We start from the raw sequence: 20,541 nt of genomic DNA, 5'->3' as shown, positions 1-20,541 counted from the left end.
AGGCTGGAGAGGTTTACTGCACATGTGTTACAGTCAGAGGGATACAAAGAGGAGAAAACAAGATGTAAGGTGTTGAAAAGTTAGTCACTCTCAGGGAGATGGATCAATAGATACTCTTACGGATGATTGATGAAGGACTGTCAGGAAAACAGATCCACAAGAATAAAGGTGTTTCTTTTCTCTGTTTCCATCCAAGTTAGAGTTTGAATCTGTGTTCTCAGGGGTTTGAAGGTGGGACGAGTGCTAGAACAACTGTAGGATCTCCAGTCACGCTTCCATTGTGTTTATTTATTCAGATGTGTTTTCTGTGCAACAAGACATCGTGATAACCTCAACTGTTTAACAGACAAGCCTCTGAATCTCACCCCTCATGAAAATGTGAAGTCACATTTAGCAGATTTCAGGTGCATGTGAACCCTGAATAGTCCTGATCTCGGTGGTCTGTGCCTCAGCAGGGATGTGTGGAGTCGTTCTGGCTCGGTAGAAGGAATCTCTCCGCACTTTCACTGGGTTTTACATTTCTGATTAATGACTGTGCTGCATGGAGATATAACTGTACAAGAGAGAATCACGATGCATCTCGGAATCAATTTTCTTTCTCCACATCTACATATTAGGCATTTTGTTGGAGCCACAGAGGAGCAGAGAACCTGCTGTGCGGTCAGGTCGGGTTCTCTCGGTGACCCTTTTCGACACTGTATATGACAGACGTCACAGATGAACCGTGAGACGAGCTGCGTGACGGAGCAGAAACAAGTCTTCTGATCTCGGTGTGAACCCGCCCTGAGACTGTTGTGCTCTGGAGGAGAGTTTGAGAGGAAGAGGAGTCGGTGAAGACGTGTTTTCTCTCAGGTGGCTACAGCAGCTGCAGCCACCTCCTCAGGCTCCTCCTGTGGCTGCGACTGTTGTTATGTCATCATTTACAGCGTCTTCTGTGTGACAGGTGGCGTCTCTGAGAGTATTTTCTTTTGTTTTCTTGCCACTTTATCTTGACTTGTGGAATCACATTGAGAACGATGAAGGTGGCTCTTGGGTCGGCTGATAACGACTTGTGTCATCCCTCTGAAGCTGCATTATGCTTCTGTGGGCTGCTTGCAGGCAGGGTAGCCTTGGAATCCCTCAGAGGCTTTTCGTTTCTGCTTATTTCACGTTTACTTGGTTTACTTCAGACCGCAGTTAAATCAACTTGCTTGACTCGATGCTCTACGCTACGTGTTGCTGAGGTTTTAAGGTGTGACTTTGCATGTTGCGACCCACAGTTAACCTGTCACACCTCTAATCGCTGGTTTGTAGAGATGTTTATGTGCATCTTTGGAAAACCCTCATTCCACCTTTTACCCTGACTCAGATTGTAACATTGTCAACTAAAGATGTCAGCCAATTAGAGAGGAATTTGTATTTGATGGGCGCGGCTGCTGCAGGTCTTTTTGAAGGTTGTTGAGTTTGGAGGGGGTTCAGGAAGACGATGCCTCCTCCTGCAGTCATTTCCTCGTTTCAAACATCTACACACACTTTCACATTGACGTCACGATAACTTGTAGGAAGTCAGGGGGTCCGGTGTGAGTCGCAACAAGGCGTTCAGTGTAATTTCCTCTCTTGTGTACAGTCGGTAAGGTGCACACATAAACAGACATACCACAGTTGAGGAGCCTCATTGACGTAACACATTCCCAGAGCCACAAAACGCATGAGGCTCACTTCTCTCAGGCTACCTTCTTTGTCCACTCCCCCACCCATCTGAAGGCCAGAGGCACATTCCTCAGCCGCGTTTCCACTGAGATGTAAAGGTGTGTGTGTGTGTGTGTGTGTGTGTGTGTGTGTGTGTGTGTGTGTGTGTGTGAAGCTGGGTCAGGTTAGCCGAACACATTCATGAGCCTGACACTTGCACTGCCGTGTTATGTGTTTATTCTTGAGTGTTTGATGCTGTTAATTTTATCACAACCAACAAAAAGAGAAAAAAATCCTTGTTGCATCCACGAAACCTTCTTCACTGTGGAAGTGAAGAATGAGTTTGCTGCTTTTTGAAGTGGTGGCAAACATTCATATCTATGTTGTCTCGTTCCACTGGAAAATATGGTGATGTTAACCCCCAGATACATCATTACAATACTCCTACCTGTTCAGCTGCAAGTCCACCATATTGCCTACGTATGTGAGATACAAAAGATGAGGAGATGATGAGTTGATTGGTGGAGAGCTAACCCTAACCTGGTGACAAGAGAGGAAAGAAAGAGACTAACTGCAAAACAGACAGGAAGTGCCAAAGTGTTGACAACGCGTCCATCTGTTTTAATGAATGAATGAGTCTTGTTGGAAAGAAATGAATTGCAGTGTTACTTGTTGGCTAACGACTAATGTAGCTGCTGGGTTTTGAATGAGAGGAAGAAGGAATCAAATAAATGAATTTTAATCCCTTAAGGTTCATTCTGAGTTTGACACATAGTGTGTTATAAACCTGGACGTAGGCTTTTCTCCACGATGTCACCAGTAGCTTTCTGCAGAGCTGCTGTGAAGCTCAGATTAGCATCTCTGGCCTTCTGCATCTCTGCAGTGGCTGACTCCGCTCAGCATCCACCAAAGCCACAAAAAGCGGTGGTCGGATGAATAATAATGGCCAACTTGAATCTATCTAGACGTCCACATAAGAAACACTTGGCAAGTGTTTGCTAATCGGGAAGACATTGGCGAGATGTTGATGAAATTCCAACGTCTGGCTATGGTCGATTAGCAAACGCTCCCCATGTTACGCCTTTCCAACGTAATTCACTTTAGCATCTGCAAAATTATATTTCATCCCTGTACTGTTGTCACGACTTGGCTACAGAGACCAGAACCGTTTGTGAACATGTTAAATTCTGCTGTAAAATTGACCTTTTGACATGCGGGGTCTTGTGGGATCGACCTGTGTTTGCAGCCACTTGGTTTTACAGTCACATCAGTGCAACGCTACAACAGCTCTGCAGAAAGCTACTGCTGACATCGTGGAGAAAAGCCTACGTCCAGGTTTATAACACACTATGTGTCAAACTCAGAATGAACCTTTAGTGATTAAAATTCATTTATTTGATTCCTTCTTCCTCTCATTCAAAACCCAGCAGCTACATTAGTCGTTAGCCAGCAAGTAACACTGCAATTCATTTCTTTCCAACAAGACTCATTCATTCAGGTCGTCCCTATGTCTCACCAGTCGGTAAGACTAACCGCTTTTTAAAATCTTTTATCCCCTCTGCTATTCGTCTCTTAAATTCTTCATAATGATTTTATCTTATTCCTTTACCATGTACATCGTATAGGTCAACATGTGTAACCTATTTACTTGTTTATTCACTTTATTCAACTGTTGATTATTGATGACGTTTTACTCCTTGGCATTTTTATCTTATTTTATTTATTTATTTACTCTACCTTGTTCCCTATTTATTATTGTGTGTACTGTGTTGTTTTTACTGTGCCATTATGCAAGCTGCTCAAACCAATGGCCCCTGGTGGGATTAATAAAGTTGTCTTTGTCTGAGTCTGAGTGGCAGAGTTATCTTTAATGTCTCCTGAAGTCTCACAGTTAATGCATAGAACTTGTCCTTGGACAGAGTGGCAGATATACAGTCGGTCTGTAGCCTTTCTACTGCAGATCCGACCCCAGGCCGTGGTTTGTTGAGGCTGACGGTGTTGGTGCAAGAGGGGAGTATGAGTAGCATGTAGCTGAGAAGTTAGCAGAGTAGTGAAAGTGTCTGGAGTCTCTGTGTTGACTGTGGAGGCTCGTTAGCTGATTGATGGTTTGATGGCGGGAGGAGACGTCCTGTTGACTCACACTGTGGGTTACTCTGGTGGGGAGCTGTGTTTGACAAACACAAAGTCGCACACACACAAAGACATGGCGGATGGAGATGAGTTCAGGACTGTTTTTGCTGTAAGCCTGTTCTGTTTATTCAGATGTTTTCCCACAGCCCCTGTAAAGCGTGCAGGCATCAGACCCCAGCAGACTGTTTAGTCTGCCGTGTTCCTGCATGTCACTGGGTGGACATGGATACTGTGTGCATCATGGTGTTGCCTCCAGAGATGTCCAGAAACTGTGTAATGGTCTATGAAAAGTCTGGGGTGTAAATTCTTGTTTTTCTTCTTTGTTGTGTAATCGTCTGCAGTCATTTCAAATCCTCTGATGGTGTTGGAGGTTCTGGATTGTGGCAGCCTACCTTGTTTTTGACTCTATTTTAAATCTGGCTCGTCTCCGTCGTGCTCTCACAATCAGTGGGAGTTCTGTCTGCAGGCGCACATTAGTGTCACGTTTACCCACAAAACCCCATCAGTCAGCAGCGTTCACAACATCCAGCCTCTGACACGAGGATGGACATGGTGTGTGTGTGTGCGTGTATGTGTGTGTGTGTGTGTGTGTGTGCGTGTGTGTGTGTGCGTGTGTGTGTGCGTGTGTGTGTGTGTGTGTGTGTGTGTGTGGATTGTTTTGATGCGTTCCAGAAAGAAACTGAACGATCTACCCGTGTTTGTGTTTGTGTTTGTGTTCGCCTTCTTTTATTACTCAGAAATTCTAGGAATTCTGTCTGTGTGTGTCTTAGTTTACTGACACTTGATGGTTTTTGTGGTTCCTCCTTTGCTCCAGTTGCTCGAGCAGGGTGTGGAGTTCTCTTTCCTGTTTTGATCCTAAATGTCAGCTAGTCAACATTTGCTGCTGGTCCATGTTTCTCCATGTTTGGATTCTGCTTTGGCTACAGCTTGGTCAGAAGAGTCTGGTTGGCAGACTGAAGCACGATAGTGATCTTAGATAAAAAATCTTTGTATTGATGTCTTTGATGTATTTTAGTAGTTTATTTACTTCATGCCCAACGTTTTGGGACACAGCGCAAAAACTATGAGCTTAGATGCTCAACACTGGCGTACCAGGGCCCTTACACGGTGATATTGTCAGTTTGGTTTGGATATTTTCCACCTTTTAGCGTGATATACAACAAAAAACATGTCGGCAAGAATGTGTAATCAGTGTGACACGTTTTCTTTATGGCCTCCTCGTATCACAGCCACACCCCGTCTCTGCTCTGCTATTAATGGTTTCTGTGGAAGTATGAGTGACAGAGAAACAACTTCCTCAGAGGAGTGAAACTCTTGAGTTCATAGGATTAAGGGAAAAAAACAACTCTGCTTTATTGACTTTTGCTTAGAACAAGTTTCAGCCTCAACAGAAGGAAGTAAACTGTGTTACTCGTTACACGTTGAATCTAACGCTGCTCTGTCCGTCTCTCTGCATCTTCAGGCCAGGAACAAAGACACGGGAGCTCTGGCTGCAGCCAAACAGATCGAGACCAAATGTGAAGACGAGCTGGAGGACTACATCGTGGAGATCGACATCCTGGCTAAATGTGATCACCGCTACATCGTCAAACTGCTTGATGCATTTTACTTTGACAACAAACTGTGGGTAGGTAGCACAGATATCTGCTTAAGGAAACCACAGATGTGTCGGCTCTTCTCTCTTTGTTTCATGTTTTTGCACACTTACAGACTTAAACAGAACAAAGAAAGAAGACATAAAGCACACAAGGTTTTACTGAAATGATCAGACAGTACGGTGATGGCAGCATGGGAACACTGTGGTCAGAGCTGCCTCGTGTACCAGAAGGATCTTATCTGCTGTCTGTACTTACCTTCCTCACAAAATGTCTTGTTTTCACTGTGTTGACGAGTTTCTGTTTCCATCCACGGAGTTTTCTTTGCAACCTCTCCACACAGAGCCACAACACACAAATCTGAACTATCAGCTGGGAAGGAAGAAAACAGACCTTTTTTATAACCACGTGTGTTGGCAGGCTCATGGGATGAGATTATTCCATTGCAACAGGATCCCATACAGAGTATATTTCTCCACTGTAAGAAAGCTCTGTTGAAAAATAAAGATAAGAGAAGTGGACTGTAGAAATGTGGGAGGACACAGGACCCCCGGCTGACATAATGCAGCAGAAACCGTCCAGAACAAGGATCAATTTCAGCTCAGCGTTTTCTGCTCTCCAGTTATTTTTCCTCCCCACGCCCGCTCACTGGGTCAAGTGTAAACTTTTCAACTCCCTCTGTAATCTTCCCCTCCATCTGGCCAAGAAAAATAATAGTGACCTCATACTGGGGCACAACCTTGAATATCTGAGGAATTACAAGGGAGCGTTAAAACTAAAGATAGTCATGTAATCATAATCCCTCAATTTATGATGTTAATACAAACACATTTTAAAGTTTAGATATAATTTGACTGTTTGGATTTTTCTTTAATACAGAAATGTATTTAAGAAATAATCATTGTCAAGCACATTCTAGAAGGTTTCAGTCCTGGTTGATTTGGCATCACCAGAGTTGGTTAGCTTGTTAGCAGCAGGCACACTTGATGCTTCAGTAAACACTGGTTGAGGAGCTTCTGTGTGAGAGAAGCCACAGAAGAGCAGCGGTGTTTCTCTGTGCAGCTCAGTGAATCTGATTGCACAGCAGCCTCCACAGAGCAGCAGCGCTGTCCAGCCTTCACCTGCAGCTTTTCATCCAACAGCTTTCCTCAGCTGCCCCACCTCGTCCCATTACTCCCAGCAAAAAGTAAAAAGTAATCCACTGATGACTAAAGAAAAAAGAAAAAGAACAAAAACACTTTTTTAGAGTCGAGTAGCGACTGAATGAGGTTCAGTTTGAAACATGACAGCCTTACATCATCTAGATAGATATGATAAGGTCCTCTACACACACACACACACACACACACACACACATAACAGAGCTAGTCATAGTTAGCATTAGTTGACTTGACTGTGAGAGACTGTTAGCTTGTGCTGATAAGTCACAAGTACAAACATCCCTTCCTGCAGCAATCAAACCACATGCTTCCTGTGTGTGTGTGTGTGTGTGTGAGTGTGTGTGTGTGTGTGTGTGTGCGTGTGTGTGTGCTGCCGCAGCTCCAAGCTGTGTTCATTTACTCTTTTTTTACACATATTTACTCTCTGTCTCTTTATGATGTGTTATTTAGACTGTAATATTCTGGGCTTAGTTTTGGAGACTCACAGCCAAGATGGCCACACGAGCGTCCGGCCGGCTGTAGGATAATTATATACAACAGTGAACAAGCTCTCCACCTTGTTGCTCTGAGCATGTACAAGCCTCAGGATCTCAACAATTAGCCCAGTGGTTGGTGGTCAGGCCTCAGTAACCTCCGGTCGGCTGGGTGGACCGGGCAGGGGTGAGATGGTGCATTCCAGTAGCGACCCACCCGTTCTGCTTTCTGCTGGGTGAGAGAGGGATGGAGGAAGAGAGAGAGAGAGAGAGAGAGACAGTGAGAGAAGAGCTGTTTGTTCGCTTCCAGGAACAATCTGGTCTTGAGGCTGCAGCAGGGCAGCCAGGCCCACAGCGTGAGAAAAAGAGGGCCTTTAACATGGTGACGGGACTGCTGACATCAGCACGCTGAGAGGAATGAACAGAGCGAGGACGACAGAGAAACGGGAGGAGAACAGTAAAACAGATGAAGGAGAGAGACAATAAACACAGAGGAGAACTTACACACATCCTTTATAGTGCAGTTGAGCATGCCAGTTTATAGCTCGGCTCCAGTCAACCCTTTAAAGCCTGTTAGACATTATAAAGGATGATGCAAGGGCACTTTAAGACAGTTTATTCAAGGCTGGCGGTGTAAAGCCATCAGTGACACCTCTGCATAACCCCGACAAAACTCCAGTTCCCTCCACTGGTGGCCTGTCAGTGATACATTGTCTAAGGCAGAGATATAATATCACAGTGGACCTTTCAAATCAGTATCTGTGGTTGTCATGTAGGTAAGTTAGGTTTAGATGCCTGCTGGCTGAGACTACGAGAGGTGCTTTGTTAACGGTGGAAAGCAAATAGATAACAGTGTGTTGTGTCTTTGTTGGCACCAACTCACACAAACACATCGGCAGAGTGTTAGTCACGGACACAGTCACAGAGTATAACAGTGCAGCCGGGATTCAGGTTTTATATGGTCGTATTTCTTGCTTTATTCCGTGTTGCAGGTCTTTTGTTGGCAAAGCCTTTAGACTTCTGACAAAATGAGGTGGGAAATCACTGTAAGTACAGGAACAGTGCAGTGTCAGCGAGGCCGGCTGCATTTACTTTAAAGCGTTCTGGATTTTGTAGACTGTGTCTAATGTGGTTCAGCTTGTCTCCAGAGAATAGAAGCAGTATTCCAATCTGGAGACATTATTTATTGTAGGACATGCAGCTTATCTCAGTGTACTAGTTCTCTTAAATGAGAAGTGAGAACACATTCAACTCTATTTAGTAGACGGACATTTCTATTACCTTCTGTTAAAACTGACGTACTGGCTCATCAGAACAGGTAACATGTGATAGCTGTCTGTTGGGTCAGTGTGTGTGTGTGTGTGTGTGTGTGTGTGTGTGCGCGTGCGTGCGTGTGATGGAGAAAGATTGCTTCTGCATGCTTGTTGAGCCCACAGTGGGCATGCTGAGCATGCAGTTTGACCAGTCAGGGCACATTCTTTGCCACAGCACAACTTTTCATCCAGAAGTCTGGCTGCACAGAGACTGACGCAAACCCCAACCAGTTCCCTCTGACACAGCAATGTAACCTACAGCTGTTTATATACAGGTACAGTGTTTAGTTACAGTGTACAGTTGTTTATATACAGGTACAGTGTTTAGGTACAGTGTACAGTTGTTTATATACAGGTACAGTGTTTAGGTACAGTGTACAGCTGTTTATATACATGTACAGTGTTTAGGTACAGTGTACAGCTGTTTATATACAGGTACAGTGTTTAGGTACAGTGTACAGCTTTTTAGGTACAGTGTACAGTGGTTTAGGTACAGTGTACAGTGGTTTAGGTACAGTGTACAGTTGTTTAGGTACAGTGTACAGTTGTTTAGGTACAGTGTACAGTGGTTTAGGTACAGTGTACAGTTACGTATAGTTGTTTAGGAACAGTGTTTAGTTACAGTGTACAGTTGTTTATATACAGGTACAGTGTTTAGTTACAGTGTACAGTTGTTTATATACAGGTACAGTGTTTAGGTACAGTGTACAGCTGTTTATATACAGGTACAGTGTTTAGGTACAGTGTACAGTTGTTTATATACAGGTACAGTGTTTAGGTACAGTGTACAGCTTTTTAGGTACAGTGTACAGTGGTTTAGGTACAGTGTACAGTTGTTTAGGTACAGTGTACAGTGGTTTAGGTACAGTGTACAGTTGTTTAGGTACAGTGTACAGTTGTTTAGGTACAGTATACAGTGGTTTAGGTACAGTGTACAGTACAGTGTACAGTGGTTTAGGTACAGTGTACAGTTGTTTAGGTACAGTGTACAGTGTTTAGGTACAGTGTACAGCTTTTTAGGTACAGTGTACAGTTGTTTAGGTACAGTGTACAGTGGTTTAGGTACAGTGTACAGTTGTTTAGGTACAGTGTACAGTGGTTTAGGTACAGTGTACAGTTGTTTAGGTACAGTGTACAGTGGTTTAGGTACAGTGTACAGTTGTTTAGGTACAGTGTACAGTTGTTTAGGTACAGTATACAGTGGTTTAGGTACAGTGTACAGTACAGTGTACAGTGGTTTAGGTACAGTGTACAGTTGTTTAGGTACAGTGTACAGTACAGTGTACAGTTGTTTAGGTACAGTGTACAGTACAGTGTACAGTGGTTTAGGTACAGTGTACAGTGGTTTAGGTACAGTGTACAGTACAGTGTACAGTGGTTTAGGTACAGTGTACAGTTCAGTGTACAGTGTACAGTTGTTTAGGTACAGTGTACAGTTGTTTAGGTACAGTATACAGTGGTTTAGGTACAGTGTACAGTTCAGTGTACAGTGTACAGTTGTTTAGGTACAGTGTACAGTTGTTTAGGTACAGTGTACAGTGGTTTAGGTACAGTGTACGTGCAGCTGTACGTGCACTGTAAGTGTAACATGCAGTGTGGTACGACTGAGGAGTAAGTTCTTTTAATTCATTAAACAATCAAGTAAAAACCAGGAAATGTAAAGTTTAAATGATGAACTGAAGGCTGAATGATGATTGATCTCTGATACTGATATTGATTGATGTTGATTTGTTTGAAGAATCCAGTCTATATGTCATACAAGAGTATTCTTTTAACACATAAAGAAATAATCCTGATGCATATACTACATAGACTTGAGACAGAGATACATGCTGTACTGAGCTTGTTTTACACCTGATGATGTGCGTCAAGTCTAACCTGAGCACGCAGCCAGCACAGTCGGATCAGAACTGGTTATTCATGAGATGTTTCTCTGTTTGTTTTTGTGTCTTTGTTTCCTGCTGGTTTCAAGTGGGTGTGGCCATGATCGGGGAAAAATGTGATGTCACATTTCTCGAATGATCCGGATTGAACAACAGACGCATCAGAATTCAGAGAGTTAAACTTAAGTTTTTATTTGGAACTGACTTATAAAACATTGATTTCTGCTCATTTTGGTACAAATGTTCAAAGACAGACTAAACGTTCTAAACCAAGTTTTCAGGCGCTGTAATGATCTTTAAGTCATGTCTTTGTCTTAAGGACAACAGATCAACAACAGAGCGCAGGAGATATGAAAGTTGGATCAGCGTAACCCTCCAGCCCAACTGTCTTTCTGCTGACTGTCATTGAAAAAGTCGGATAAGATTTGAAACAGTGTTTGTAAAGAGACGACGTGAAACAAAGATAACACATCTTGACAAACTCACAACTGATGGGATTCGGCAGTCTTAACTTGACAAAAGAACATTGTTTCACTTTGAGACACATGCCAAGATTGACATTCCTCATCTCCCACAGAATGATGTGCGTCTTCATGTGACTGCATGTGAGCAGAGGTATGAATAGTTTCTCGCATTCGCCTGCACCTTTTGTACCTGTGTGGCTTTGTCTGGACTGAAACTCCACTCCTTGTCCAGCACCCGGCTGATGCTTTGACAGTGTTGTCATAGCAGGCAGGACTCACTGATCAACTGACAATGACATCACGTAGCAGGTATGCTGCTCACCTCCTCGGGGTGATCTCTGACCATCTGGAATCTCTGGATTATTATGAAATCCTGAGGTGGTTTTATTTTCTCTGGCTCCACTTTGCTTGAATGAAACGTGGAGTTGTTGTCAGACAGAGGCTGACTATGTAAGGAGAGGGAGGGAGCGGTGACTGCTGGAACTCGCTATTGGCCAACCAGACAGGATTTAGGGAATGTGTTTTTCTCTGCAGTCCTTCTCTCTCTGTTCTGACTTCACCACTGACTCTGCTATTACACATTTGGCTGTGTGTCTCAGGAAGTGTGTGTAGTTACAGCCTGGCAGGCCATCACACACTCCGGTCTCAATCCAGCTGTCCACTTTGCAAAGTGTGTGTATTCTAGTACTTTCACCACAGATGTCAAAGGGTGTTTGACAGATGTAGAGCAGAGGGAGTGATGACATAACATTAACTGTCTGTATTTGCAGCAGCCTGCACTGTTGACTCGACGGAGACGCTGAATCCCGTGAACAAATGTATTTACTGGTTTTCCTAAATCACTCTTGAAGTGACGGGACTTTCTGGCCTATCAGATGTTTGTAGACAGAGAACTGAATGCAAATCTTTTGGAATTTTAAAATATTTAAAAATGTTCCTGTGATGAGTTGTGATATAAATAAAAACAAATGTTTTGTGAGACCTTTTATTTTACCTGAGATCAGGGATCTGTTTTGGGTATTTCCATGACAACTCACCCAGAATTCAGAACTTTTTCAAGTTTAAGTGGAGGATTTTCTTGAGAAAAATGTTGTATAAAAATGTTTATTAAATTCATGTTAACAAGCTCAATCATATAGCTGTCATTTAAATATCTTTAAAGTTATAAACGTTTGGCCTGTTATTCTTTGTTTGTGAATTATGAGCCTCACCAGCTGAGACCCTGAGGACACTTAGCAACATGTTTCACTGAAGCAGCTATTACTGAATGGCTACCATCATCAAATCAATAACAAGAGAGTGAAGTAAAAGCTAGTTGTATTGTCATTAAGTTGATTATTGTAACCAACAACATTTAATGAAAACTTATGCTGGTTTGCAATGAAAAAACAAAACACAGAGACATGAAGTATAAATGCTCGCGGTGCATGTGCTGCTGATGAAAAGCGATCCGTTCTTCCTTTTGTTGCACTTCAGACCGTGATGGGAAGATTACAGCTGTCAATAATATGTTTGCACTGTATATACATGAATCTGGGTCAAGTTGAACTCACCCCTTCTCTCCTCCCCCTTCATTCCTCAGATCATGATCGAGTTCTGCCCCGGGGGTGCTGTGGATGCCACCATGCTAGGTAGGCCTCCGTCTTTCTCTCTTTGTCCTCCCGATGTATTTTTATGATCGCTCCACCTTCTTCCATGTCCCGAGAGTCTACACCTGCAGCGGTGCTGTGACTACATCTGTCCTTTCAGCCGTGGCTTTAAGGAAGCGTGGAGGGAAGAGGTCATCCATGTGACTGTTTAAATGCTCCAGTTAATACACGAAAGAACCACAACAGGTTGAGTTTCTGTAGGGAAAAGCTAGTAAACCAGCATTTATCCTGGTCTGTCTTTCAGTCTGGCCTCGAACGCTCTAGACATAGTGGAGTCCTCCGGTGTGGGAAACCCCCCAGTCTGTTTTCACTTGGTAATCCACATCCTCATAACTGTCTGTACCCCCACTGCAGCTAAGCAAACACAGACACACTAGAATAAAGTCTGCAGGGCAGGACTAGCTTGGATGTGCGAAAGCTCCTCTGATCTGGGATTACTTATCCAGCAACACTATCTGAGAGGCTTCATCGATGTAATCACGGGTTTACCTTTTTCTGTTTTTTCTCGTGGAGTTCACACACCAGCTCAGTCCTCAAGACTTTGTTTCGCCCTGATTGTATGTACGAGGAATCTGGAATGTGCACAGTGTGCAAAATGGGTTTTGAACCCTCTCTGAGTTTACCCGAGTCTCATTTCTGTTCTGCCCTCTCCCACCCCTCATCAGAGTTGGATCGCGGGCTGACGGAGCCACAGATTAAGGTGGTGTGTCGCCAGATGCTGGAAGCGCTGGTCTACCTCCACAGCATGAAGATCATCCACAGAGACTTGAAGGCCGGGAACATCCTCCTCATGCTGGATGGGGACATCAAACTGGGTGAGGGTTCAGACATTACTACTTTAGAATATTACTAGTTTAAGCTGCTTCTATCCTTTTGTAGATTGAACATTATTCTCTGTGTAGGTGTCATGGAGTCCATGAACCTTTGTGTCCATGCTTACACACATCTGAAACATGCAACTCATTCTGTTCTGAGGGTACTGTATCTGTGCAGACAATAAACATGTCTGTGTGAGTGGTTCACAAATGATCCTGAGAGGCAAGTGTATCTATATAGCACCATTCAGACTCAGGGTAACTGCAGGCTTCAGTTTCAGCAGACCTCAGGTGTTCAGGAAGCTCGAGCTTCACCTTTCTCAGTTTTTAACCTGGAGTACAGAGTAGACGTCTCCCGATGACCCGAGGGGTCTGGATGCTTTGTAAGGTTCAAGTAAATTAGAGATCGCGGTTTGAACTTTTGTGGCTTCACATCATTCATGTTTACGTTTTTCTGCAGAAGGACCAGCATTATTTTAAGCATTTTACATATTTTAAGTGTTAAAGCTTCCTGTTCAAGAAACAAGTTCAAAGAAAATGTGAATAGTGCAATGATTATATGTTCCCCAACACAGTTCAACAACAGTTCACCAAAATCAAGAAAAGCAGGAATCCAGCAGATTAATGCAGAAAAGTTTTTTAACAGATTTGAAACTTGTTAATTGGATTTTGATCAGATTTGTAAAGCATTGTGTCATCTGTTTACACCCCATAATTTATAAGAAGAATGATGAGAGAAAACCATTTCACTGGAACTAATTCTCAGATAGAGTCCACATTCCCGTTGCACAGGAGCGGTTACGTCTGGTTGGTTGTTTCTGTGGCGGGCCGCGCTGTCAGAGGCCCTGTGGCCTCCTGTGGTGCTGCAGGATGATCATAACTGAGCTTTGTGTGGGAAAACTGCATTCTTCAAAGTTCTGCATAGTTTCATTTCTTGGCGTTGTGACGAGCACCCCACATTCTTCACATTGCACAGCTGATGTGGTGGATCCGACCCAATCGGCAGTTTGTTTTGGATCCAAGCGTAGTTTCAAAAATGCTCTTAATGCTTTATGTGAGCATCAGTGGAGGAAGTGCTGAGTTGAGTTTTTTCTCTAAATGGCTTCCTGACATTTGAACCCTCAGTCATAAAACTTTGAATAGAAAAACATAGATTTTCTTTTTACTTCCTGTACTTCTTTGGTTCTCTGTTATTTTGCACTGGGTCATGACCAACAGACCAAACACACCGACTGTAAGCTGCGAGAGCTTCAAACTTGTTGCTTCACTAGTTAGTGATTTTGTAACCTTTAAATTTTTTCCCAAAAAAATCTTCATTTTAAATTCCCTATTTTCTTCCAGCTGATGTGCTCTCTGAGCTGCACTGGTTCTTCTTGTTAAAGTTTTCCATTGGTGCACAACAGTCAGATATAATCACTGGGAGTTGCCTCTCTGAACTCATTAAGTCATGACACTGACTCATTTGCAGTCTCCAAACTTATCTAACTACTTGTTAATTCAAAGAAGGCAGCAATTAACTGCTGGTGAGGTCAGCCAAACACATCACATTTCTTCCTTCCTGCAGCAGAGCATTGGGCAAACGCTTTAGCAACTGTTGACCTCTAGGGGTGTTTAAGATTTAAGGTTCAAGATTGACTTTATTTATTCCACAACAGGGAAGTTCACTTGTTACAACAGCTCACGATGCAACAGTGCAGCAAGAAGAATCAGAAAAAGCTCCATTTTCCTGTGTTACTGTGCACTCTCATTTCCCAAATGTGTGGTGCATTATGGGAGCCTTTAGGTGTGTATGGTAGAAATATTTGTATACAAACATGAATAATGCTAATATTTAAATGTTTTAATTTGATGCACAATAAAAGCTGAAGCAGCTTTTTATCGTCTTTGTAGGAAGTGAAACTTCTTTCTGCAAAAGTTTAGACTGCGACAGTCCAAATGATATGTTTGACTGGGAAGTCAAAGAAATTTGAATTGTAGTCTGCAAAAAACCCCAAAACAGTCACTTAAGTCCCAGTAATAGAACATGCCAGTTTGTAATTGAAGCCGTCAGCCGGCTGCTGTGTGAGTAAAATCCCAAATCCCGTGCCAAACACGTAAAATTCTTACTTGCAGAGAAAAACTGTGTTCCGCCAGTGAACCGACACCCCTGTAATCTGAGGGGCTGTCGGGGGAAATGGGGGCAGCTTGTTTGGGAAACTGACGTCTATAAATTCTGTCTCTGTGTCTCTGCACGTTGTGATGTCGTGACAGCTTTACAAGCTTCTACAAGCAGAGAAAAAAAGGATGAAATCTTTTGAACTTTAAAAAAGCTTCTAGGGAATTTCTTTCAACTTCCTCACATCATCTCTGTCTTGTTTCCTTGCAGCTGATTTTGGCGTGTCTGCAAAAAACACCAAAACCTTACAAAGAAGAGATTCTTTCATTGGAACGCCGTACTGGTGAGTAAGACTTCACTCAGAGCATGGAAAGAGCTCAGTTTAAGGGCCGGCTGATGTGCTGTAGATAAAAACTGCTGATCCAATTAAGAAACCATTTACAGATCAAATAATCCCAGATGGGAGTGTCTGAGTTCAGTGAAACATCTGGCATCGATGCAAAGTTGATGCAACATCTTATAAATTGCATCATGACATAATAACATAACCTGGACTATGAAAAGGATATTTACATTGTAGACGCACCAAACCATCCCGTCATGACTCATCCAAGCGGGGGGTTATTGCTCTGTGAGAACAAATTTCCTGCTGCCCACATCTCTTCCACAATACATGACCGAGCATGACACTGTGTACACACACACACACACACACACACACACACACACACAATGTGCTTCAGTCCTCCATTGTTGTCCCAACAGTGCAGGTCTCTCCACTGTACCTGAACCAATAAGAAATGCTCCCTTTGACGTCTCGGTGGTGGTGAACCTTGTTCCATGTTGTTGTCCCCTGTGTGGATATGCCTGCAGCCAGTTAACCATTGACCACAGCTGGTTATCATCCATCAGAGATACCCTCTCAGCTCAAGAACGTGGCCGAGCCCTCGCTTGCATAATAGCGACCGGTCCTGAATAGAATATCGCAGGCGGTTTGGCGTACAACTTTCCCCTTTAATGTTCTGATAAGTAAAGTCAACAGGAAACACAGAGCAAACACTCTGTTTCTTTGCATTTGAGCAGATCCGGGTTATGAGCGCCATTTTTCAGACCGACAGCAAACACAAGCCGACTGGAGAAGTGTGCTTGATGTTGACACATGCAGAGCAGCGAGGAAAGCGAGAGGCGTAACGCTCCTCAGCGGCCTGCAGCCATCATCGGCTAGTCACTTCCTGTGCTGTTGTAAATGCTTCAGGCACAGCTTTATGAAATCAGAGCACGGTTTCTCTGTGACACGACTGTTGATTTGGCTAAACACTGATTTGTACAACACGACTGTCATAGTATATTGTGTAGCTAGACATTCTAACAAATACTTTAAAAACAATTTTGGACCTGAGGTGAATTTACTACATGAGGCTCGGTGTCAACATGTGTCAGAGATACATTAACCGTTGAGATCTGAGCCCTAAAACTAAAACTATGTGGCCCAGACCACCCCCCAATGTGGTCTGGGCCACATGTGACCACATAGTTTTAGCAGTGTGTATGTACATACGTTCAGGGCCACTTTTAAGGACCACCTACTCAGCTGAAGAAGAAGCCACAACAACAGGCAGGATGGATTACATGTTATCTGATTTCCATGTGGTTCACTGTAATGCAAATGACATGTTTGGGCTCTCTAAGACGGTCAGTGTTGGCAGTCTAACTAAGCATTGAACTAGTAACAGTGATCACCAGACTCCATTAGGAAAAAGTGTGATTTTCAGAGTTGTTGAGTCAGGAACAAGCTTTGCAAGATTGTGTGGCAGATTCTAAATCAGTGGCGTCTTCTTGTAAATTTGGCTTTGAATACGAGACATTAAATTGTTTCTTGCCTTGTAAAAAGTGTTTATGAGGCAAATGTAGAAAAAAAAGTGTGAGTGTGCCTTGCCTGCCAACATTAAGCAGCTGCTTGAGCACACTGTCTCAACCGATATCACCATTTACACTAAATGTATGAAAGAAGACAACATTTTATTGACAGTAAACATTTCAAATGACGCCCATAGAAAAAGTCCCCAGACTTCCTTGAAAAGTGTCTCAGTTTTGTGAGTTGTTGAGTGAAGAGATAGTTTAGAAACTTCCACAACAAATTATTTTCTATTTGGGCCTTCTCATAATTGTTGTTTTACACAAAGACATTTCTTTATTTCTGTAAACAACATTATGTCCATTGGTCCCAGGGGTGTTTGTGTTCAGTCGGCTCACATATCGCACAGGGGACAACTTTCCAATCTAACCATGTTGGATTAAAGATTCACTCACACTATATAATGGTCGCCTGTCTTCTTAGGATGGCCCCAGAGGTGGTGATGTGCGAAACCATGAAGGATGCTCCGTATGACTACAAGGCTGATATCTGGTCTCTGGGAATCACTCTGATCGAGCTCGCCCAGATTGAACCCCCGCACCATGAGCTCAACCCGATGAGGGTGCTGTTGAAGATCGCCAAGTCGGACCCTCCCAGCCTGGAGCAGCCACACAAATGGTGAGGATGCATTCACAATGAATCTGAGTTCAGCTGCTGCGTGGTTGTCACACATATTTCTATCATGATATGTGCAAACTGGGCAGAGAAAGCAGGGATAGGTTACCCAGAAAAAACTTTTACGAAGCCCAGCTGTGCACAAAGATGATCCACATGTACCAACATCACAGAACTGGAAATGATGTGTTCAGTGTCTTTACGATCATCACTTCCCTTCCTCTCCTCTTGCTTTGGATTAACGTTGTTTTCTTGTGTTCACCCAAGGTCGCAGGACTTTAAAGATTTCCTGAGGAAAGCTCTGGATAAAAACCCGGAGACTCGTCCGACTGCCATGCAGCTCTTAGAGGTGGGTCCCGATGTGCAATTATAACCTAGTCAGTGTTACACAATGCTGTACTTTGAAATATGGTGCAACATTGTCCTCGCTCTGTCCTTATCTTGCATCAACACACATAATCTTCTATTTTAAGCCCTGAATGGAGTGATCTATGCCAGGGAGTGGTGGCCCGTGGAGGGCAGTGGCATGTGAGTGGGAGAGGAGTGAGGAGGGGAGCAGAGGGTGGGATGGAGTACAGAGTGAAGAAGTTCATTTGAAGAACGTGGGTAAAAAAAAAAAGACCAACATTTACTTTTGGTGCAACCCTATAGGGCTTTTAAAACCTTTTAAAGGAAAAGTTCACACAGAAACGTAAACTGAGTCTTCTCACCATCATGCATCACTCAGAATCTGTGGAGCTTCTCAGCAAAGTAGTAGATGAGGACATCAGAAAAAAGACATTAAAAGTGTTTGTCCAAAGATCCCAAACTGATTTGTAAAGAGATTGAGTTGAGATGCACCGTCAAGCTAGTCCATCGTCTTCAGCTGGGGTGCGTACCAACACTTTTAGCAGCTACAGTGAAGTTCTCTGCTTTAACAAATGGGACATCCAGAGACTTAACTTGCACCAGATGATCTGTTGGAGACATTTATGTTTTGTTTTTGTTTTTTTACATATTAAAACGAGTCCCCATCTGCTTCAGTCAAAACATTGTTTTGCTGTGAATCTCCAGAATGGTTTTGTGGACTTGGACACTTCACCTGACTGTCACATTGGCAGGATGAGTGGCTGATGACTTCGTCTTATTATTTAGGGGATTTTAGCCTTTAATCTGAAGGATAATAAAAGTTTTCAATGATCAATGATTGCTTCTTGTTATTATAATTCCTGTTGTTTTCCAACAGTAAATGCACAAAAATTCAGCCAAGTGATACTAAAACTCAAATGTTCACGTATAAGTGCACTTTGGCAGAGCTGGGACATCGGTAAGGAGAGGCTGTTGACATTTCTTCTGCCAGGAAAACGTCCCTATCCGAGGATGACCTTGGACAAATGTTCTCTAAACCAGAATCTTGAGTGAGAGAAATGAGGGAACAGCGAGCAGGGTGTGGATTAAAGCATGAGCGCAGGGTCTATTAAAATTCAGAGCCACGGTTTCCTGTCTGTATCCCACAGCTGAGGGAATGCCAACTATTTACATTCCCACCCTCAGCCAATAGTATGTCTGGATCTCCCCGAGCTCGCCACCTCTGGCCAATTATAGAGAGGCAGAGATGAAACTCCTCGACCCGGGCCTGCTGGGAATTGTGCATGTGCTCTCCAGTGGGGGAAAGAGACGGGCGCGGTCCAGTTTTTGGTGCCGTGCTGGAGGTTTTAGATGTTTATCATGACTGCCGCTCCTCACAGCTGTCAGATAGTGTTTACTGGAGATAGTTGTGCGATGATGGCATTCAGTTCTGCCGTGCGATGGAAGTGTGTGTGAGTTTCAGGTCGGACTTTGTTAATTATAGAGTGTATGGATGTAGAGACAGATGCAGTAAGTGAACAGGACATAGTGATGAATCATGGATAACAGTGTCCGGGGTGTAGCTGCTGTGTGTGACTGTATCATGAAGAGGAAATGAAAGTCTTTGTCATCAGCCTTTTCAAACTTTTGAATCTGTCCGTCCCGATGTGCTCGTGAGGAATGTACACAGAACAACATGACACAGTATCAGTCAGTGTGGCGGCGCGGCCGGCTGCGGACCGTCTGGATGACTGCTGCCTCTCCTCCTCCACACAGTGTCTCAGGGTCCCGTTTCTTCAGCGGGAATCTTCATGTGATACTTGATGCTTCTAAGATCACTGCATGTCTGTACGTGGGCTCATTTATACCTTTGGAGTCGTGCAGATATGGGCTGTGATATTGTAGCTGTTTCGCAATATTGACATGTGAAGGCACACACAAAGTTCTGCCTTTGTACTTCTGGGCACGGTCACTGACATCACACATTCCCCAGCTATGAACCACAACACCATGACTGAATGCATGAGCCCAACCCAACCCTGAACTGACTCTCAGCCTACAACGTTAGGATGTTGTGTAAAATGTAGATTTAACAGATTGATGATAATAATACAAATACAATTTAATGTTTCACCTCATGAACTTAAAGCCAGTTGAGACCGGCGAGGCAAGTTTTCACTGTAGTTGCACTTTATTGTACACAGAGGTTTATTAAATTGTTTCACAGACAAAAATAATTAAAGAAATATAAAGAATGAACAGATGAAGTAAGTTATTATACAGACTAAGGTTTGTTTTCAGGTCACAAGACACAAATCTCAGACTGATATCACACAATTTGGGCAAATAAAAGTCGAGTCAGTTTTATTTATGTAAACCAAAATTACACCTTGTCAAACCCAAACTTAACCTAAAGCTGATTATAAGCTCAACCTCCGA

General features: G+C 43.3%; 1 protein-coding gene across 1 annotated transcript in view; it reads left to right on the top strand.

Moving 5' to 3' along the window:
• The window catches only part of stk10 (serine/threonine kinase 10), a 44,952-nt gene that overhangs the window by 6,032 nt on the left and 18,379 nt on the right, over positions 1-20,541 (top strand). The window contains exons 2-7 of the mRNA XM_030438790.1: positions 5,261-5,425; positions 12,269-12,317; positions 13,001-13,150; positions 15,516-15,588; positions 17,584-17,778; positions 18,043-18,124. Of these exons, the coding sequence (XP_030294650.1) occupies positions 5,261-5,425; positions 12,269-12,317; positions 13,001-13,150; positions 15,516-15,588; positions 17,584-17,778; positions 18,043-18,124 (714 nt within the window). The remainder of the gene's footprint in view (positions 1-5,260; positions 5,426-12,268; positions 12,318-13,000; positions 13,151-15,515; positions 15,589-17,583; positions 17,779-18,042; positions 18,125-20,541) is intronic.

Source organism: Sparus aurata, chromosome 13, assembly GCF_900880675.1.
Source record: "Sparus aurata chromosome 13, fSpaAur1.1, whole genome shotgun sequence".
Lineage (NCBI taxonomy): Eukaryota > Metazoa > Chordata > Actinopteri > Spariformes > Sparidae > Sparus > Sparus aurata.
Note: the sequence above shows the minus strand (reverse complement) of the source record. Positions and strands in the feature narration are given on the sequence as shown.